The sequence below is a fragment of the Dromiciops gliroides genome, chromosome 3 (genome assembly GCF_019393635.1).
Source record: "Dromiciops gliroides isolate mDroGli1 chromosome 3, mDroGli1.pri, whole genome shotgun sequence".
Lineage (NCBI taxonomy): Eukaryota > Metazoa > Chordata > Mammalia > Microbiotheria > Microbiotheriidae > Dromiciops > Dromiciops gliroides.
In genome coordinates, this window is record NC_057863.1 from 537,203,353 (window position 1) to 537,226,274 (window position 22,922).

Genomic DNA, 22,922 nt, shown 5'->3' on the forward strand with positions numbered 1-22,922 from the left:
CTGAGGCTGGTGAGAAAAGCTAAAGACAAGAAGAAAGGATTTTATAACTATGTTGGGAGAAAGAAGAAGATCAAAGACAGGTCTAGGATAACTGATGATCCTTGAGTAGTTAAAGAACTGGAAGATGTGATGGCTGACTGTTAATTATCTTTGAAAAATTTTGTTGAACAAACACAGGTAGTATAAGGTTGAAGGAAGAGCAAATGCCCTCTTAAAAAGAATAAGGGGCAAGGAGAGGGAATAGTCTTTTCTTTTTTTTTTTTCAGGGCAATGAGGGTTAAGTGACTTGCCCAGGGTCACACAGCTAGTAAGTGTCAAGTGTCTTAGGTCAAATTTGAACTCAGATCCTCCTGAATCCAGGGCCAGTGCTTTATCCACTGCACTACCTAGCTACCCCTGGGAATTGTCTTTGGACTTTAAGCTATACGGCTTGACTTCAAATCCTGACAAAAAGCTAGAAGGTTTTGTTAAAGGAATTATTGGTGAGCATCTTGAAAAAGACAGTGGCCCCAATGAACCTGTGTGGTTTCATCACGCCAATCTAACCTCATGTCCCCCCCCCTTTTTTTTTTGGATAGGGTTACTAGATCAGGAGATCTGGGCAATGCGGTAGATATAGGTTACATAAATCATTAGGGAAACTTTCAAGCTAGTATTGTGGCAAAAAATGTAGGGATATAGGCTGAAATGTAGATGAGGTTGGAACTGGTTTAATAGGAAGAAGCAAAAGGCAGTCATTAATTATCTTATGATCAGTTTATCTTCAATGAGTTTAGAAGGAGGGCTTCAGTGTCGTAACCCAAAGAAGCTTTGCTTGGCCTTTTGCCAGTCATTTGGATCAAACAGTAGAGGGCCTGCTTGACAAGTTTGCACATGATAGAAAGCTGGGAGGGATACCTAACACATTGAATGGCAGATTCAGGGTCTACAAAAGCCTTTAATAGGCTAGAACACTGAACTGGATCTAATAAGATGAAATTTAATAAGGATAAAGGCAAAGTATTAGACTTGGTTTCAAAAATAAATCACAACGACAAGTTGAGGGAGGCATGCCTAGTTAAAGTTCATTTGAAAAAGCTGAGGATTTTATCAGAATTAAGTTCAGTATGAATCATTAGTGTGGTATGGTACCCAGGAAAGCTAATGATTTCAAGCTGTATTAAGAGAGGGATAGTGGCCACTAGAATGGAGGTGCTATACTCTGCCATAATCAGACCCTATCTTGAGTATTGTGTTCCATTCTGGGCTACATTTTAGGAAGGACAACTGATGAGCTACAGAGAACCCAGAGGAGGTAACCAAGATGACAAAGGGTCTGTCTCAACATTATGCCATCTTAGAATCAGTTGAAGGAATTGTGGATGTTTCACCTGAGAAAAAGATGTATGGGTGTTATGTTAGTTGTCTTCCAGTATTTGAAGGATTGTAAAGTTAAAGAGGGAATAGACTTTGAGCTGCATGGTACTGCAGGGCCAAACTAGGAACAATGGGTGGACATTGGTATGAGGCCAATTGAAATTTAGTGTCAGGAAGAATAGGTACAATAGACAGAACCAAAGGCTGGATGACCACTTATCTTTTGGGTGTGTTGTTAGATGATGGCTTAGATTAAATGGCTTCTCAGGTCCCTTCTTTTTTTTTTTTTTTTTGCGGGGCAATGAGGGTTAAGTGACTTGCCCAGGGTCACACAGCTAGTAAGTGTCAAGTATCTGAGGCTGGATTTGAACTCAGGTACTCCTGAATCTAGGGCTGGTGCTTTATCCACTGCACTACCTAGCTGCCCCCTTCAGGTCCCTTCAAATGATGAAATTCTGTGTTTTGGATTCTGTCTCGGTATGCAGATTATACCTACCTCCCTAACTACCCACCTCCTTATCTACCTACCTCCTTATGTAGGTGACCAGGCATCTGCTGAATGTGTGTATAATGTGGATGGATGGATGAAGGAGTAACACGTTATGTACCTCTCTGTGTCTAGTACGTGGAGGTAGGAAGGAAGGAGAGAGATAGGTGTGTGCCTTTGGGTGCATTGTGAAAGGAGGCTCATGTGTGCTGACTACCTCTCAGCCTCTCAAGGGGCTCCCCAATAGGTAGGACAGGAGTAGAGAAGAGATGTTTCCCATTTGTGGGAGCTCTTGAGTTTCTTTCTCCTGCTTCTAGGCCTACCTCTGCTCACTCAATTTAATTCAACATACACATATGAAGTGCCTACAATGGGTAAGAGACCTTGGTAGGTGCTGAGAATAGGGAGACAAAGGTGAAAGTCTCTGTCTACCCAAGTGCTCACCTTCTACTGGGAAGGATAAAATCACTGTCCACGATAAGAAAATATTTGAAGAAGTTTGAGAAAATGCTGATGACTGAAGTGGGGGTGGGGCATCAGGGATGGTTTTGTGGAGGGGCTGGTATCTGAGCTGAGTGTTGAAGGGAAGATGAAGGGAGTATAAAAGGCAGAGATGTGCCGTGTGGTCATGGGGGACAGTTCATGTAAATCCATGAAGGTAGGAGACAGAGTTTGAGGGGCAGCATGGTACTGGATTTGGCATCAGAGGACCTGAACACACATCCCAGCTCTGCCACTTACTACCTGTGGCACCTTAAGCAAGTTAGCTCCTCTGGGCTTCAGTTTCCTGCAAAATGACAGAGTTGTCCTTGGTACCCTAAAAGATCCTTTCTGGCTCTCAATCTGTGATCCTGTTAGCCTAAATCTAGCTGGCCTGGAATCAGGCAGTGAGGTGGCGTCATGGTGCTCAGAGTGCCAGGCCTGAGTCAAGAAGACTCCTCTTTGTGAGTTCAAATCTGGCCAAGTAAACCCCAAGAGGGGTCACAAACAACAATAAAAGAATGATAAGATCTGAAGGGGAATCAGACTGAGCTGGAGAGAGATGACAGAAAGGGAGAAGTCACAAGAGAAATGGATCTCATCATAAAAAATAGCACCTCTGAATCATAGGGATCGGGGAGCACGAGGTAGGGGTGTGTGTGCCATCCAATGGGAGAGGGGCAGCATGGTTCAGTGAATAAAGAACTTGCCCCAGAGTCAGGAAGATGGGGGGGAGGTTCCAGTCTTGCCTCTAATACATAATAGATTGTGACCCTGAGGAGATTGCTTAAATCAGTGCTCCCTGCCAATCCTCTCAAGACCATAAGTTGAGTAGTAGAGGGAGTTCCCTTTACCAATTAAATCACACATCCTGTCCCAAAAAGGGGAATTGCAAAGTACCAGTTACCAGAGTGTTCATTTGGATGCAGGAGGGATGGGAGGGCCAATGATGAGCGATCATAAAACTTGTATGCTAAAGATATCAATGGGATGTCATGGGAAATAGGGGATGGAGGCTATATGCAAAGATGTCAAGTTCTGGATGATGGTGGAAAGTCATCCTTTTCATTTCTTAGCCTTTGCCCATCACCTTAGCTTCATCTCAGGGGAGTGCTTGAGATGTCACACTTAGCTTCCTCTCACATCTGCAGAGATCAGAGCTTAAAGCTGGATCAATAAATTTGTATTCCTGGCATCCTGCAGTTTACGCCAGGGTCAGAAGAGGAAGTAGAGACCCAGGGCTGCAAGCTCAGACTCCCTATGGTCATGAAGCTCTTCTTATGATTCCATAAGTCACACCTGCAGGTCATGGGTACCCCATCACCTCTAAATAGCCCTGGGTGGGAGGGACAGATTCTTGGGGTGGGGTGTTGGTATATACAAAGAGACCAGAAATGCCTTCCTTTCCCTTCACTTACTTTTGAGCACAGAGCAGTGCCTGACTCAGATGTGGGGGCTCTGGATTGGTTTTCCATCTGCTTGTGTTCAGATACAACCATAGATGCTAGAGGATAGATAACCACATCCCTCCAGACTCTGCCCCTCCCATGCATGTAGAGGCTTCATATCCTGGGGTTGGTGGCTGACTGGCAATTCTTGGATTTCTGGGTTGTGGCTTCAGTTTTTATTTTTTGTCATTCTTCAACTTGGCCAGACTCAATGTGAAGTCCCTAAACTGTTGCCAGACAAAGGTTTGGGAAAGAAAAAGTATTCATTTCACCTACTCTGAGAAACTTTCCTGGATGAAGAAGGCTCAGAAAGTCTTGATCTCAATCAATCTCTCTCTCTCTCTCTTTTTCTCTCTCTCTCTCTCTCTCTCTCTCTCTCTCTCTCTCTCTCTCTCTCTCTCTCTCTCTCTTTCTCTCTCTCTCTCTCTCTCTCTCTCTCTCTTTCTCTCCCCCCCCCCCTTTAAAAAGCCAACCCTTTGGTACCAAAAAAAAAAAAAAAGAGCACACACAGGTAAACAAATACACCATCATAAACCTATTTGTATGGACATACTTATTCACATGGATACACACACGCACACATGCACAATGCCTCATTAATATTCTGTTGTTCCCGGCCCATTTGCTGCTGGGGCTGTGTGTTTAGCGTCCGCAGCTGTGTTTGGTAGGTTAGTCCAGCCGAGCTCTTGGCATTGATGGATCCCTGATTCACACGGCTCATCATATAATAAACTCTCAGCTGTGCAGAAGGAAGGGGGTGGGAGGGAAGGGCCAGGGAAATGAAAGGGGTGGGGGCAGGGGAGGATGGGGGCTGAGATTGACCCTGCTAGTGAAACCCATCAGGTAACGAGATCTAAGAGCAGGGGGTCACAGGTGCACTGTGCAGGCCAGAGGGGGCTCTAATTAGTCTCGTTTGTCCTGCACTTAATGTCAAGCTCATTAAGAAGGCTACAGAGTTAATCAACATACCACAAATTGGATTTTTAGTTCTGCAGCCAGTTTTGTGTACATTATGGAGACTCGGACACGATTAACTCTCAGGGAGAGGATTTCCGGCCAGGTGCTCTTGGTCTCTTGAAATCTCTCTCTCAATCCTCTTTGACACCCTACTTTCTCTCTCTGTTTCTCTCCCATCCTTCATCTCCTGTGTCTCCCCTCTTCCAGTCACTTTCTTTTTCTTTCCCTACACTGGAGATTCCATATTAAAGTCATTTAACATGCAATCTAATTCAGAATTAAATTCACTAAAATCCAAACAGATGCACAACCCCCCGACCTAACCCCCCTCCTATTCTTTTTAAACTATCATGGCCACCAGAGGAAAAATATATGAGTTGGCAGGTCCTTGTTGAGTGGCCCCCAATGACTTTTAATTACTGGCCTGATTGGGATTCTTCATGGTCTTTATTTAATTTATTTATTTATATCTTAATGGGGATACTGAATCTTTGATTAAAGTTCTAATGGCTGGAGATTCATGGAAGATTTGAGTTAGATTTGAGACAGCAATATACATACAGCTACACAGGCAGACGCAGAGAGGCACTGTCACATGGGCACACACAGAAAGACACGCATTGCCTTTAGACACATATGTACACATACGTCTACAGACAACTAGTGCCAAAGACTAAATTGGCCTAAACTCTCTTTAAATTTGAAGAAGTCAAGAGTTCTTGCTAACAACCTGGCCCTGGCAAGGGAAGGGAGTTAATGGGGGCGAGGGGAGGAGTGACTGTCTAGATCAAAGGTTCTTAACCTGGATCCCACAGACAGATTTCAGGGGTTCATGAATTTATATAGGGGGAAAATTACATCTTTTTACTAACTTCTTACTGAAAGATAGCATTTAAAAAACAAAACATGATCCTGAGAGGGGTCCATCCATAGATTTCACCAGATGGTCAAAGGGGTCCGTGACAAACAAAATGGTTAAGAACCTCATGCCTAAACCTAGGTCAGTTCTCAAATATACATTTGAAGGAATTACTTGGTCATCATCTTCTTCCCAGGGCCCCTACCTTCCCATCAATTGCTACCAGGTCAGGGTCAGAGAGGGCAATGGGAGTGGTCTCTCTGCTTTTCCAGCTTCCCTTCCTACTCACAGAGTCCTCTTTCCCTTCTCCCAGGCCTTAGTGCTGTTTGCGTGACATCTTCCACAAACCAAAGACAGTACGTGAATGAGCAAGCTTCAGCATCCGCTCCCCACAGAGCTTTAAAAACCCTTTGGAGTCATCAGAGAGATGAGAATTTATGTGGACATGGGAGCCCTAATTTGGGAGGGAGGAGGTTTGGTTAGAGGCTGGAGGTGGCGAGGATGGAGGTGGGGGGGCATTTGAGAGGCAAAGAGAGTAAAATATCATTTTAAAGAGGAAGTGAAGGCACAGGCATGTGAGTCTATAACGAGAAGGACAATTTATGCCCAGGCACGAGTGCAGTTTGACATGGGAATAATGAAAAAACGTAGGTCATTGTGGATGACTTAAACCTTCAGCAGCTGAAGAAAATGTATGAAATGCAGAGGACATTACACGGTTGGCAGCCCCGCACATCTGCAGAGGGACAAGTGAAATACAGAGGCCCATTCTTTACCATAAACTGTGGTTGTTGGAGATGCAGCCCAGAGAAATTGTAATTACAGTGACAAGACGAATCAGCGATATTTAAATATTCATGAACAAAGTCTGGGGTGATCAATCTATCTTTATTGTCCGCTCCTTCACTCCCGTAATAAGTAAGTAAGTAGCTGGAATTCTCACCTTTCATCCTGAGAGGGTCCCGCTGCTGGAACGAAATCCAAAGTTTGTTGGGTCCTAGACCCTCGTCTTCTGACCTCCTCGGGTACTAAAAACGGTCACACGCTATTGGGCATGAGAAGGGTGCTGGTGGGATTGGGGTGGGGAGAGGGAGGCTGTAATTGGACAAACATTTCTAAACAACTGTTATGTACAAAGCCCTGTAGGAATAAAAACAAAATTGAAATAACCCTGCCCTCCAGATCTTCCATTCTTCTGAGGAATTGCACTGTATACAGATAATTTGAAGAGTGAGAAAATATTAAATGGAGCAGTTGTGGGCTACTACGGGAGGCAGCATCTTAGAATAGACTAGGCTAAGGATTCTAAGAGGTGGAGGTGAGCAAGGACTGCTCCTGTCAGTGATGAGGGACAAATACGTGGAGACAAGGAATGGAATGTTGAGTTGGAGGACCACCCTAGGCCAAAATGTAGATTCTGTGAAAAAAAAAAAATGATTTGTATTAAGTCTAGAAAACTAGGTTGTTACCAAATTATGGAGAACTTTCAATCCCAAGACAAGGTGTTCAAATTCTTAATTCTCATGAGGTTGAGAGCCATAAGAGGCTGAAGAATCCTTCATCCTGAACTCAAAACCTAAGCTGGGGAGCAGCTAGGTGGCGCAGTGGCTAGAGCACCGGCCCTGGATTCAGGAGAACCTGAGTTCAAATCTGGCCTCGGACCCTTGGCACTTAACTAGCTGTGTGACCCTGGGCAAGTCACTTAACCCCAATTGCCTCACCTAAAAATAAATAAATAAATAAAAAACCTAAGCTGGCTTGTTGGCTTGGAAGAGTAGATATATCAGATAATAATTAACATTTATGTAGTGCTTTAGGAATTTTAGCTTATTTGATCCTCACAACAACAGTGTAGGGGAGTTGCTGTTATTATTCCCATTTGACAGATAAGGAACCTGAGGCTTATTAAGGTAAAGTAACTTGCTTATGGTCACTCAGCTTAGGAAGTCTGAGGCAGAATTTGAACTCAGGCCTGCCTCACTCTAGGCCCAAAACCTTATTCATTGAGCCACCTAGCTAAGGAGACAAAGGACATAAGGAGAGATGGTATAATAGAGTATGACGTGGGGGGCGGCTAGATGGCGCAGTGGATAAAGCACCGGCCCTGGATTCAGGAGTTCCTGAGTTCAAATCTGGCCTCAGACACTTGGCACTTTACTGGCTGTGTGACCCTGGGCAAGTCACTTAACCCCCATTGCCCCACAAAAAAAAAGAAAGAAAGAAAGAAAGAAAAATAGAGTATGACATGGAGTCATAATGTCTGAATTAAAATCTCAGCTCTGACTTTATTAATGTGAGCAAATCACTTAGTCTCCGTAAGCCTCAGTTTCCTCATTTATAAGATGGGGACAGTACACTGCCTCTAGGTTAGTGCTTTATTAATTTTAAAGTGCTGTAGAAGTGTTGTTATTATAATATATGTAATCATATGGAACAGGGGCATCATTTGATGATGATGATGGTGGTGGTGGTCCTTTTGGTCATCGAGGGCCAAAGCCACTCCTTTCTAAAGGGCTCTCTATTCTAGTCATGTTTTGAACCTGCCTCGTTTTTCCCTTCATGAAGCCTTTCAGGTATTCTGGGAAGAGAGTGTACTCTACAGTAAAGTACAAGTAAAGTAATCGTGGGCATGTCCAAGAGAGCAGGCAGGAGCTGTGGCCATGTAAGCAGAGGTAGCACCTTAAGTATCTGGGGACAGTGGAGGTTAAAAACTAACCTCTTCCTTCTCTTCCTCCTGCCTGTTCCACAGTCCCTACTGTACTAAAAGAATTGGGACAAGGAATTGTAGTTTGTGTTGTTGTAGAGCAGCTAGGTGATGTGGTGGATAAGGACACAGGGACTGGAGTCAGGAAGAGCTGGGTTCAAATCTAGCCTCTAGCTATGTGACCCTGGGCAGGTCACTTAACCTTGTTTGCCTCATTCTCATCTGTAAAATGAGGTGGAGAAGGAAATGGTAAACCACGCTAGTATTTTTGCCAAGAAAGCCCCAAATGGGGTCATGAAGAGTCAGACATGACTGAACACAACCCTTTGTGCCCCTACAGGTGACCACCCATATGAATGCGAATTCTGTGGCAGCTGTTTCCGGGACGAGAGCACGCTCAAGAGCCATAAGCGTATCCACACAGGGGAAAAGCCCTATGAGTGCAACGGCTGCGGAAAGAAGTTTAGCCTCAAGCACCAGCTGGAGACCCACTACAGGGTCCATACAGGTACCGAGGATCATCCAGCTGAGGGGGGAGATAGGGAAGCTGGGGAGAAGGAGAGATGCAGAGGACTAGAGCCCCAAGTTTGGGTGGTCGTGAGTGGTAGGGAATAGGTACTATGTAGCTTAAGGCTAGACAGAGAATGTTGCTATTGAAATTATAGACTAAGGGGCAGCTAGGTGGTCCAGTGGATAGAGAACCAACCCTGGATTCAGGAGGACCTGAGTTCAAATCTGGCCTCAGACACTTGACACACTTACTAGCTGTGTGACCCTGGGCAAGTCACTTAACCCCCATTGCCTTGCCAAAAAAAGAAAGAAAGAAATTATAGACTGAAACCATCCCTGTCTGCAATTGGCGTACATTCTAATGGGGGGGGGGGAGAAAACTCAGCTATGTACAAACAAGATACGTAGGGTAAATTGGAAGTAATCTCAGAGGGAAGGCACTAAGATTAGGGAGGCCTGGGAAAAGCTTCTTGAAGAAGGTAGGATTTCATCCGAGTCTTGAAGGAAGCCAAAACGTAGAAGTAAGAAGAGAGAGTTCCAGACATGAGATACAACCATTGAAAATGCATGATATATATATATATATGTATATGTATAGAGATATATAGATATAACCTATATCAGATTACCTGCTGTCTAGGGGAGGGGGGAGGGAGGGGAGGGAGGGAGAAAAATCTGAAATTGTAAAGCATGTATAAACAAAAGTTGAGAACTATCTTTACATGTAACGGAAAAAATAAAATATCTCGAAAATGCATGATATAGGGGGCAGCTAGGTGGCGCAGTGGATAAAGCACCGGTCCTGGATTCAGGAGTACCTGAGTTCAAATCCGGCCTCAGATGCTTGACACTTACTTAAGTGACCCTGGGCAAGTCACTTAACCCCCATTGCCTCAAAAACAAAACGAAAATGCATGATTTGAGAGGTGGAGTGTCCTGTACAAGGAACGTCAAGGAGGCCGGTGTCACTGGATTTCAGAGGCTGGGGAGGGGAGTGAGATACATGAAGGCTGGCAAAATGGGAAGGGGCCAGGTTATGAAAGGCTTTAAAAAACAAACTCAGGATTCTATATTTGATCCTGAGAATGAACAATTGGATAGGTAGAGGGAGGACCAGGAGAAGACAGTGCCCTAAAAATCTAGAGAGAAAAGCGCATCAAAAGGAAGAGTATCAGAAGCTACGGGGAGGTCAAGAAGGATGGGGTTTGAGAAAAGGCCATTAGATTTAGTAATTGAGGGGTTATTGGTAACTTTTAGAGAGAGCAGCTTCAGTTGAATGATGAAGTCAGAAGCCAGACTGCAGAGAATTGACGGTGAGAAGGAAGGAACAGAAGACCCCTTGAGAAGATGGCCTTCTCAAGGAATTTAGCTATAAAAGGGAGGAGAGATATACAATGACACTGGGGTTGGATGAAACATGAAGGTTTTTTGAGGATGAGGGAGACTTGGGTGTGTTTTTAGGCAGCAAGGAAGCAGCCATTCAACAGGGAGAGATGGATGGTGAGAGAGTGGGGGAGAAGAGAGAGGGAAGTCTGTTAGAGAAGACAGGATGGAATGAGATCACTTACCCACACAGAAGGATTTGTGAAAGGAGAAGGGCCACCTCTTTATGTAGGACAGAGGGGAAGGAGAGATAGTAGCAGAAAGCCTCTGGGGCTAAGGATCCCAGGTCGCAAGTGTGGCCTAGCTTTTTGCTCCACTCCATGAGAGTTTGATTGATTTTCTTTTGGGGGGGGGATATTTTATTTAGCTTTCATAGTATATAGTGTTCTTGTGTTTTTCCCAGTCACCCTTGCCTTGAATACTTCTTCCTCTGACCATTGAGTACAGTGAATGGGATAGTGAATGGATTAGGGAGTGTAAAAGAATGACCTTACTACAGTGAGGACCCATTTGAGATGATGTAACATACATTTATAGTGGTTCAGTCAGTATGGTTTCCTGAATTTCTCAGCTTCCATTTGGCCACCCTTGTATAGGAGCAAAAGGCAGTAGATGATGGATATAATCTAAGGCTGGGCACATAGTAGGGTGAGACAGGTGATGAGATGAAGGGACAAAGGACTTCTGACTAGAAGACAGAGTAGAATTGAACTGGTTCTTCAAGTGATCAAGATGAGGAAGGACAGAGAATGTAGCCATTAGAGGGGTGATGGCCTGAGAGTCACTGAGAGGATGAAGAACAGGGTCAGGAGATGGAAGCATAGGAAAGGATAGAAGGATCAAAAATTATGATCAGATAAAGGAATTTCAGAGTTCATGAACATGTAAGTGGGAAACTGATATGGGATGGGGGAGTAAGTCATAGGAACTGAGTAAATTAAGGAAAAGTGAAGTTAGTGTGTTTGACAATATATCTTTATATCTGTCTATCTGTATTTATATCTGTTATCTGTAGTTGCCTACCTACATAATCTCTATCACCATTGATATTTATATCTACGTATCTACCTTATCTATCATCTACTTACCTTATTTGTCTGTCTGTCTGTCTGTCTGTCTGTCTGTCTATCTATCTATCTATCTATCTATCTATCTATCTATCTATCTATCTATCTATCTATCTATCTATCTATCTATCTATCTATCTATCTCCTTCCCTTCCTCCCTCCATTTCTACCTACCTACCTGCCTACCTACCCAGGATTGAATAGGATTGTAGTCCCTTGGTTTGAGGACAGAAATTGGAGAGGAAAGAAAGACTGTGAGGTAGTTACTGAACTCATTGAGGAAGAAAGGAGAGTGTCCTGAGGATCAATAGGTAACAGCTACTAGAATCTTGATTGGGTGATAAATATGGGTTGAATGGACCTCAAAGAAATAAGTTGCTGAGTGATGGTGGTAGAGGGAGAGTCTGGAAACTGGGAGCAGGGGAAATGGCACAAAGAATATATTCTGACTCCCCTGACAACCATCGAATTGGGAGAGGCAGATTAAAGGTAGAACAAATGCTTGAAAGGTTGACCAGTAGTACCACGTCATCAGGAGGGAATGAGGCCTCAGCAAATGCAAGAATATAGAAGGAGGGATTAAGGAAAAAGAGTAAAATGAAAGCAAGTTTTTGTTTGTTTGTTTTTTTACTTATGGAGCAGGCATTCCAGAGAGCACAGTGGAAGGGGTGGGTAGATCTTGACCGTAGAGGGGCCTCTGGAGGGAGTTGCAGGAAAGGGGAGTGGGCAGTGTAGGTTTTATAAAGTGGTTAAAGTGAATTAAGACTGAACTGAAGTTTGGAGGTTAACCTGAGGGTAGAGTTTAGCCTTGAGGTTAGGGGTCAAGATGGATTGGGTTTGACTAAGGCTAAGATAGTTAAAGGTTAGGTTGAGGTCAGGACATAGATAAAAATAAAGCTTATTTTTTACAGGAGGGTCAGCAGCTTTTACTTTGTAGTAAAGAACAAGTAAAAACTATGGAAATTTCATCTGCAAGACTGGAGGGAGGTGGAGTTTTTATATTTTTATATTATGTGTATATACACATATATGATGTGTGTGTGTATATATATACACATACATACACACACATAAACATATGTATATGCATATATCTATATATATTTACTTCCAGAGATAAGAAACATTACAATCTGGTAAACTAGAAAGTCTTTGTCATCTTTTTTGGAACAGGAAAGACCTTTTATCTGTCACTGGATTGGGAAGAGCTGACTAGTCCAGAGACAGAGGGTGAGATTCAGTGACTTGGACAGTCCTGCTGGCTTAAGGGAGTCTATGGAAAGATCCAGAAAGGGAGGAGGAGGAAGCCATGTCCCCAGCTCAGTTCTCCTACTTTTACATTCTTTGGGAGTGCTGATTGTACGGAGACTCCTGATCCTTGGAGAGGATGGTAGGAAATCCTTGTTGCTGGCGCCCACGGCAACCCAAAGGCCATGGAGTCCCCAGACTCTCACAGCCTTTTGCTCAAGATGTGGCTGGGGCTGGCAGATCATTAAATGCATTGGCGGTAACTATTGTAAATAGCAGATCAATAGTTAGATCACTTTGGCTGTTCATTACTTCATTATTTGTGGGTCCTCTGCACAGAGTGAGTATCAATATCCAGACGGCCGGCCAGTTAATTACTGTATTGAAGCAAGTTTCCCTCTGATCCTCAGGTCAGCTCCAGGGGGGCCGTAGCAGAGGGGAAGAAAAGGGGAATGTGGGATAGGGCTTAACATCGCTGAGGCAGGTCCCTGTCGTCTGTGTCTCCTGGGCACAGTGAGTGTTAGAGTCTCCCTGACTTCAAAGAAGTCCCAAAGAAACCTGGAGGGTCTGCCGGGGCTCTCAACAAATTGAATAGCCATGACCTTCACCCACCCCTCCATCTCATCATCCTATAGAGTTATCTCCTTCTTTGGTCCTACCCCACCCTAATTTTTGGCCTGGGACATATTGTAATCTAGGGAATGACACCCTCAGAGCCTTACCTTCTTTTCTGTGAAGGGCCTTACTGGTCCCTTTCTTGGAGAGGAGGGGAGAGAAGGCACCTCTCCTGTGGAGAGAGCTTTTTGGGAAACTCCAGAGGGGAGCATAGGGACAGAGGGTAAAAACAAAGTCTCTTAGAGCATCTGATCTATCTCCCTTTTCCACTTGTCCTTCTGCTTCCTGTCCCCTTCCAGGTGAGAAGCCCTTTGAGTGTAAGCTCTGTCACCAGCGTTCACGGGACTACTCTGCCATGATCAAACACCTGAGAACACACAACGGCGCCTCCCCCTACCAGTGTACCATCTGCACCGAGTACTGCCCCAGCCTCTCGTCCATGCAGAAGCACATGAAGGGCCACAAGCCTGAGGAGATCCCACCTGACTGGAGGATCGAGAAGACTTACCTCTATCTGTGTTACGTGTGAAAAGGGCTCCAAGGTGGGGGGAGGGGGGGGGGGCAAGAGGACGAAGTGGAAGAAGAAAGTTTTAAGAGAGAGATGAAATCATTGAAGGACTGCATACATACACACACGCGCGCGCACACACACACACACACACACACGAAAAGAAGAAAAAGGACTGGATTGATAACTTTGTTTGACCCTGGTATCTATACAAGATTCTCTCTCCAGGCTTGTGCCATGGGGCTGGGTGCCCCAGGGCACAGGTGTAGCCCTCTCTGGGACAGTCTAAGTGATTTTCATTTGGGGGGAGGGGGGGAGTGTTGTTTTATTCTGCATTGATGGTGTTCTTGTGTTCTCTATCATCCTTGCCTTGATTCCTTCTTCCTCTGACCAGGAGCCAAGTTTAGGGAAGTGGGGTTAGGGGTCTGTCTGGCCAGAGCTGAGCACTGCCTGACTCTCCTCAGACAGAGGTCAAGGGGTTGGGGGGAGGTAGGGTAGATGAAGTTTGTAATCTTCTATAGAATAAACAGTGCTGGCTGGCTATGTCCTGCCCCCTTCCCCCACCCCCAACACACACACACACACACACACACACACACACACACAAAATATCTTGGCTACTTTCTTCTCTCTCTCTCCCTGTTTTCGTGGCCCTCTGTTTTTGATATGAGCTTGTCTCCTACTTTCCGAGCCACACTGCCTTCCCTAGGTCCCAGTACCCAAAGTCTCAAGAAGCTCCCGTATATACCAGGCCTTCCAGTGGTGAAGGGTCACCCTCTCTACCCAACTCTCCTCTCTGACGTGTGACTCAGGCCCATCCCCACCCACTTTGCCATAGTTTTCTAAGAGCAACGGCAAAACAGAACAGCAGCTCTCTCTAGGGGCAGGACTGCCCCTAGAAATGGAAAAAGAGGAGATGCGAAAACACATACACACAACCCCCACAGTCAATTTTTATTGGGGAAGGTACACACAGCTCAGTTCAAGAACAAATATTTATTAAGCACCTATGTGCATCACAGTACTAGGGGCTAAGTATAACAAAGATAAAACAACAATCCCTGTCTTCAAGGAGCTTACAATCTATACAGAAAGGGGCTGATTTCTTAAGGGAAATATTTAGAGGACATCCCCCTTCCAACCCCAAGCCTAGTGTGCCTCCACACCTGGAGGAGGAAGATAGAGGGTGGGCCTGTCTTGTGGTTTCTCAGAGTCTGCCCGAAGGCAAAGGAACAGCCCCTCAGTCAGCTGTGGGATCAGTTCCCAAGATCCTCCAGGAAGGACAATACTGGGGTACAAAGCGCTGGGACTCATCTTTATATAACCCAGGCCTGCTTCCCCCACTTGCTGCACCCCCTGAATCTGCCAAGGAATGGAAGAGGAGGAAGCTTTTTATTCTCGTTGCATTTTGCTTCTTTTCATGACCCCCCCCCCCATTCTCTTTCTCTCTGCGTTTAGCACATTGTACTTGAATTACCTCAGTTTTTTGTGACCTCATGAGCTTTTCCCCCATGTATGTGTGGATTTGTTTTTATTGTTATTGTTTTATGTGTGCTTGTGTGTTGTTTTTTTTTTTAGGGGAGGGGGTGGTCTTTTTCTTGTGTAAAGTTGTAAATGTTTGTTTTTTTACAAACTTTGGTTTGTGATCTTCCATCCCAATGGCACCCACTAGTTATCCCCTACCCACTTCCCCTCACCCCTCACCCCTGGAGGGGTCAAGGGATGATGCAGTGCTCAGGATGGGAGAGTAAAGTCCTATTAGTGCTGGGGAAAGTGGGAGGACTCAGATAGGAGTTCCCAGAGGCTTAAAGTAGTTGCCTACCAGCTTGGCTTTTGTGAATGTGGCAGAGCTGCCCAATAGTGAAACCGGGTCATTTGTAAGGTCCGTCCAGTTAAATCAGATCCCAGACTCCTCTATAAAAAGCCCACCTTTCCCACACTTCAAGTCTTTCAGGCTTCCAGGTTTGGATTATTTGGATTCTTGTAGCTCTATGGCCCTAGCCCCTGGTGTGCATTGTCATTACCAAAATTGGCATTTTTTTCCCTAGGCCAGTCTGGTGGGAGACTTAAGATTTTGTTGTTGGGGGTTTTATTTTGTTCTGTTTTTGGTTGGGGGAGGGATTTTTTTTTTTTCCTGAAAGCTACCTCTTATGTTCGTCTGTCCAGTTCTTTCTGTTCCTTTGCCCGTCTCCCCCATCCCATCGTTCTGATCCCCTCCCCCAATTTTGAAAGCACATTGGCAATATTTGTGTTTGCTTTGGGATGGGCTGCTGCTTCATCTCAGGCTTTATTTGCAATGATCGTGTGTGTTTGTGTGTACCTGTATTTGTCTTTCTCTCTCTGGGAAAGTTGTGGCTGCATTTTATCTATGTTATAAAAAGTGATCTTTTAGGAAGCTGTATGTGACGGGGAGGATCATGAAGAATAAAGGGAAGTTGGAGGGATGGGGTGCTGCTGTGACCCCCCCCCCCATCCCCCTGCCTTTATGCCTCCTACCACCCAATTCAACCTCGTCCACCAAATCTGAAGGCCTTAAATCTAGGGGGACAGGATTTGGAGGGTGGGGAGGAGTAATCACATGATAAGACCAGTGGGCAGGGGCAGGGGGTGGGGGTCAAGGGAGGGTACTGTTTTGCAGTTATCTTAAAGACTTAGTGCTTTGGAAAGGAAAAAAAAAGTTAAACTTGAAATATGTGACTAGGACAGTTGTTTTGTTTATAATGTGAAAAGATAGTGGTATCATTTTGGGGAGGGGCTGATAGTAGAAAATTCATTATGCACTAAAGGTTCCTCACCTTGGGCCCCTCCCCTCTCCCTGGGAAGGAGGAAGCAGTAACTGGTCACCTGGTCCTACAAATCCCAGAAATAAGGATTTTAAAGAAAGATACCACACAGTTTTGTGGGGAAATAATGAAACTATTCCATAGGATTAGCCAACTTTCCTCCTCTTCCCCCAACCCTAATAGCTCTAGACCCTCCCCATCTAACCTGGGTCCCCCCCCCCCTTCCCACTTCATAAAAGCTGAGAGGGTTGAGCTGATATTTACAAAGTGTAATATTTTTGTAATATTTGTTAATTCCTTTGTCAGTTCTCACAGAACCCTGCCCTTTCCTTTTGCAATGTGAATGGGGAAAAAGAAAAAAAAAAAGAATGTGTGTGCGTGCGCGTGCTGCTGAATGTGGGTGCTTTTTGTGTATGCAGTTGTCTTGAAATCATGCAGTATTGTAGTAATCTGGTGTTACAGAATTGGATGGTACTAAATCAGAGCCAGCTGTCTCCCTTGATGCCCCCAGGGCTCTGTAAATTCAGGGGGTTAGCCAGAAAGGGGTCAGGGTGAGCTGTGGGGTTTCACAAACATGATTGCATAGGACTGGCAACTATACTAGCCACCCCGTAGAGGCCCAGTCACTCACAACTGGAGTTTGGAGGATAGTGGAACCTACTTTTTCCTCCCCCCCTCATATTCTCTCCCATTACCCCACAACCTAAAAAGAGAGAAAATGTGGCTTTTCCACAGCCCTGATTAGCTGTGGGGATGGAATGTAGAATTAGTAGTGAGAAAACATTCTGAACTTTCCACCTGTTTGTAGAACTAGAAGAACACACAAGCCCGGGCCTTTGAATTTCCTAAGTGTGGAAGAGGACTTGGGACTGGAAAGGTGAAGAGAGAGAGAGAGGAGAGAGGCACTGTCTCTCTTTCCCGTCGGGTCCCAGAGTTTTGTTTCCCTCTTTTCCCAACTAGCATTCTCTCTCTCTCCTCTCCCAGGCTCCTCTTCTCCTCTCCCTCTTCCCCCCCACCCCCTCCTTCCTTTCAATCTTCCATCGATGTCTCTCCCCCTACTCCCCTCATCTTTGCTACTGCTGACAGCTAGCTCCTGCTGGCTACTGCCTTACACCTTTGTAGTGGAATGTTTCCAGATGGAAAGCCAGAAAAGTTGTGAAAGAGTTCCCTCTAGCCTCAAAGATTGTGATTCTCTTGGACCTCCTTGGTTACTTGTGGCATTCCCCTCACATTCATGTGCTGCCTTTCCTGTTTGCTCCCTCAATCACTTGAAGCATTGATATCCTATGTATGTGTAGGATAGACATATATAAAATATATCTATCTATATGTATATATAGATCTATATATATGGAGAGAGATATAAACAAGTCAAACCCCTGCTGCTTTGTGTTGCCAAGGATGTGGTGGTGAAGAAAAAAAAAGGTGGGAAAATAGTTGTTGGGTAACCAGGGGGCACTATGGACTCGTAGATTCAGTACAATCCAAGGATGTAACATAGGCTTGTTTAATCTTTGTGCCTGAACAGTTTTTTTTTTTCAATATTTAGAAGAAAAGAAAAAAAAACTGCTGCAATTCCTCACAAGTGTATGGTACCTTTCTAGAATCCATTGATTGGTACAACCAGCTGCAGGGATGTCCCAGGAGAGGGGAGGAGGACCATGGGCTTGCTCCCAGTTTGGGGGTGGTGGTGAGAGGTGGCCTTTGTTGAACTCCATCCTTGGGAAGATTGGAACCATGTTCTGAAGCCCCAGTTGTAGGAGGATCCAAAGGAACCAGGATGTGAGCAATCTGGGACAAAAAAAAAAAATAATGATGAATAATGAAAAATAATAATAAAGACCAAACTGTGCCCCAGAGGGAAAAGGTGTCGGATCAGTTGGGAATGTTGGGGTCTGTTGTCCCTGATCCATTTTTATCTCCCCACTTTCCTAGTTCTTCCTCCTTTCCTTCCTCCCTCCTGGACCTTCTACTACCCTGAAGCTTCCAGGCCACAGGGTGCCCAGTGGTAGAGTAGAGGCACTGATCTGGGTATTTCAGGAAAAACCAACAGCAACACATGGACAAACTCTGCTTTGGTGTGAATCGTGGTGGTGAAGAAATCTTGAGCGAGCCAGAAGAGGGGGATAGAAGGAGAAACTGGAAGGTGGGATGATGGGGAAGGGGGCTGGAAGAGAATGGCTAATAGGCCAGCTAGCATGACACTGCCTCCCTCCCAGGCCACCCTGGGCCATCCCACTGTGCAGACAGGGTACCAACCTCTTGGTGTCTATCATAGTGTTTGTTCACATAGTGTTATGCATGATCTTTTTAAGGTTAAGAATCCATGGTAAAACACTGTGGAGTCCTATCCATATATATATATATATATATAAATAAATATAAATATATATGTAAATTATAGCACTGAGGGCCGCCGCCCTGCTGGACCAAGCAAAACTAAGCCTTTTGGTTTGGGTGTTTTTGTTTTGTTTTCATTTTGTTGTTTTTGTTTTCGTTTTCATGGCTTGTCTTATGTCGCGACAGCACAAGTGCCGGTCCGATCGCTCTGTATTACAAAATAGTGTTTTTAATTAATTGATGTTCTAGTTAATGTCTACCTCAGCACCTCCTCTTAGCCTAATTTTAGGAGGTTGCCCAATTTTGTTTCTTCAATTTTACTGGTTCCTTTTTTTTGTACAAATCTGTCTTTCTCCCGCCTCCCTCGTTCCCGCTTCTCTTCCCTTTTCTCTTCCTCTCCCTTTCTTCCCCCTCTTCCCCCTTTCTCCTCTCGCCCACGCCGCGCCGCCCCCCCCCCTCCCGTCCCTCTTTCCTCACAGTCCTCTCTGTCCTAGTACAGAAGCAGTTCGCTCGAAGTTGTGCGGTCCGGGTTGCAGCTTTCCGCATCTGCCTTCGTTCCGTGTAGATTGACGCGTTTCTTTGTAACTTCAGTGTTTCTGACGAGAAAAAAAAAAAAGAAAAAAGAAAAAAATGAATTTACTGCTGCAGGTTTTTTTCTCTCTCCATGTGTCACTAAGTGAAGTTTGTGCCTTCTATAGCAAAGAGAATATTTTTTACATCCTACTAACAGTAGATTTTTTTGTAGTGAACATTTTTTGTATTTTTATTTATAAGTCTCATAAGAAAAATAGCAATGTTCAGTTGTATACCTTGAATCTGCAGTTAGAAAAAAGAATAAAGTTAATTCAGTTGTCTCTGGCTGGGCTGTCACTTTTTTTTTTTAATTCTCTCCCTTTAAAAAAATGTCCTTCCTGCATTTGTGCTGAGGAACTACTAGGGCCTCTCCATGTCTTGAAGTTCTGCGTTCTTTTTTTTGTAGTAGCAAATCTGGTAGGAATAAACTTCCATTTTATTAAAGAGCCCCTGGTACTAGTGAACTGAATGCAAAAGATAGAGGATAAACTTGGGGAGTGTGCGGCTGTTTGTGGGGTGACTGAGGATTTACGGCTATGAGGGATGGGGAGGGAAGACCTTGGGACAATCAAGTAACAGGACCTCAAGCCTAGCCTCATCATTACTAAACATGAAAGATTTCTAGAAAGACCAATGGATAAGGTTTCCTGTCTTTCCAGGGGGAGGGGGTTCAGGCCAAGGCTAATTCCTAAAGTGCTCCCTCCCTTTCCCCTCCTCTAGGTCCATGCTTGAAGCAACATTCCATGCACCCCTTTCCCTCATCCACTCTAGCAACTAAATCCCCATCCTATATTGTTAGGGGGTCACAGAAAGTCAGATACGGCCAAAACAACTCAACAACAATATTGTTAGGGAAAAGCCATTGTACAAGTAACTCTCTTCCTCTCAGGAAGATTCCTCCAGGCCAGATAGATGGGCATCTCTCCTGTTCTAAGTTTCCTGCATAGGACAAGACTCCCTGGGCCCTCAGTTTCCTTTGCACTGAGTTTAGAAAACCGGAGCCCACCTGGGCTGTGGTCTACCATATGTTGATAATGTTGGGTGGGACCAACCCTTTCATTCCCCAAGTGTTGGGGACTGGGATTTCCATCCATTACAGAGGGATTTCATTACACCCGCCTGCTGTTCTGGCTCACAGACATGATTTGACTTCCATAATAAGAAACAGTTTTATATACAGGTTCTGTTTTGCTGGACTTCTCACACACACTGCAAGAGTAACATCGGTAAAGTATGTTTTAAAAATCTGGTTTGAGGCAGGGAAGAAGTGTAACATGCTACTCTCACCCTTCCCACCTGTAACTGTAAAGTGTTATTCCAGATCACCTGAAAACATTTCCTTTTAGGGAAAAAAAAAAGTCCCTCCTTTCTTCAGGGGAGGCTAATGGTTTTCTGCCCTCTCTTAGTTACTGAGGATTGAGACACCCCCGAGTTCTGTTTTCTTGGGGTGGAAAAGGGGTGTGGGTATGCATGGGAGCCATACACACAAGACTTTACTCTGAGCTTCACGAAGCTGATCCGGGAGCCAACTGGAACGATCGTCTTCCCAGAAGATGTTTCTTCAAGAAGACTTGGTCAGAGATCCATTTCACAGCTAGGGAAGCTGAGGCCTAGGAAGGGGACAGCTCGCTCTCTCCCCGTCCACTTGGGGCAGGCTCTGTGTATAAAACCACTTCACAGTCTGACAAATTGGTGCCTTTCCCGGTGTACACTTCTGTCTCTATTTTACTCTCACCTTGGGAAATAAAAATCATGTAGATGTAGTCATTCTTTAAGCAGTGACCCCTCCCTCCTCCTTCTTTTGCTTTGCTTCCTCTCCTCCGACACCTACCCCCCCCCCAACCCCCATCACAGCCTCCAAACAAGCAGTGTCACACACATCCTCCTCCAGGCCAGCGCTGCCCCTCCCCCAGCCTCCCTCCCTCCTGCCTCAGCCTTCTCTTGACAGATGGGAGGGCAGCGAGCTCTCCCTCTTTAAAACAACATTTAATCGCCGTTTTCTGTTGGAGCACATCAAAGCCAGGGCTTAGGCGCTGCGCTGGGGTCCAAGGCGGCTGTGCAGGGCCGGGGGGGGGGGGGGGGGGGAGAGGAGGGGAGTGAATAGGGGCCGGCCTGAATGGGCTTTGTGTGACCGCTGGGGTCTCCCGGCTTTACATGCTCTTTGACCCAGATATGATCTCATGGAGAGAAAGGGGCCCCGGCCTGGCGAGCCTGAGAACACTTTGTGGCCTGCCTCACTCAATCCCTCACCCCCTGTGCTGACGGCCTCGGCTGTACCCCCTCCCCCTTGTGGGCAGGCTGGGTCCAGGGCCTGGTCAGCAGGGGGGTGAGCCCAGGGCCACTCACTGCCCACTTCACTGGGGGTAGGAGAGTGGGGAGCAGGGAGGGCAATGCTCGACACTCCCCAACGGGGCCCAGCCCCTGTCTCTGAACTCTGGTGGGGAGAGTGGACAGCATCCCAGCCCTGAGCTGGGTGAGGGGCAGCTAGTAGAGGATCTGATGGGTTTAGGAATCCTCTCTCTCCTGTCCCCGTTTTCTTTTAGACTTTTTCATGAACTTTTTCTCCCAAGTTATTGAGGAAGGAGAGACATCTCTCACACACACACACCCCTTCCTTGTAACTTCATTCCTGAGAAATATGGAATTGGGTCAACAAACAACCTAATAATATTTCCCATCCCTGGAGGAATATGCAGAACCTTCTTTTTACAATACCTGAGAGATCATCTCAGGAGGGGAAGGGATTATTCAGTTTCTCTGGTGGTTTATTTTAATTTTATTTTATTGGGGATGGAAGATGGGGAAGATGGGTAGAAGGAGAGGATAAGCCCATCCAGGCACAATAACCCACACAAGTTCACACAATACTTGGTAAGACAAGAGGAGAACTGTGAAAGTGGAGCTATACCGAAAAGCCAGAAGTCCTTACTCCAAACTCAGTATTGTTTCGATTGCATTGAGTAGTAATAATAAAATCATATGTTCTCCTATTTGCTTTGACTGACGTTATAAAGTTAAGGAAGTACTTTCTTCATTTGTAGAATGCAATAAATACTATTTTTTAAACTGTCACACATACCACTCCTAAGACCATCACAGCAACCTCTTGGACGTTGTTATCTATCTCCACTTTATGGACATGAAAACCGAGGCTGGGATGGATTATAAAACTCAACCCATATTTCACACTCTCCCTCCCACCCCACTATCCCCTAGGCCATTCTATTTAATGATAAAAGTAGGAATAAAAAAAGAGAATAGATAGAGAAGATATGTTTGAAAGCTTAAACATTATCTGACCCTGTTCTAAAAGGATGATCTAAAATTGGCCCCTTGGGAAGCTGGGGTATATGTGTGATATGTGTACACAGATGCACCTGCTCCAGAGAGACACCGTGTAGTGTAACCAAATCTGGGGTCCAGAGAGGTTCTCCTACAGATTGCTGCTGGGATTCTGGTTGTGTCCGTGGGTGTCCATTTACAGACTTCACCCCTACATATGACTAGGGTGGGTTTCTCATAGCTCTGCTTTGCCCTGGTTGAGCCCTGCACACACATCCCTCCCAGCCCCATGGTGGGTGAACAGCCCCCAGTTTGCCTTCCC

At 45.2% G+C, this 22,922-nt stretch overlaps 1 protein-coding gene across 5 annotated transcripts in view; it reads left to right on the forward strand.

Annotated features, from left to right (window-relative positions):
* The window catches only part of ZBTB16 (zinc finger and BTB domain containing 16), a 254,394-nt gene extending 234,789 nt beyond the window's left edge, over positions 1–19,605 (forward strand). For 4 of the 5 annotated variants that reach the window (XM_043998959.1, XM_043998960.1, XM_043998961.1 and 1 more), the window contains exons 6-7: positions 8,632–8,799; positions 13,414–19,605. In XM_043998959.1, coding sequence (XP_043854894.1) covers positions 8,632–8,799; positions 13,414–13,643 — 398 coding nt within the window. In that variant the 3' untranslated portion in view covers positions 13,644–19,605. Of the gene's footprint in view, positions 1–5,900; positions 7,482–8,631; positions 8,800–13,413 lie in introns of those variants that run through there. The other variant, XM_043998963.1, reaches the window with a different exon arrangement.
* The last annotated feature ends 3,317 nt before the right edge of the window (positions 19,606–22,922 follow it).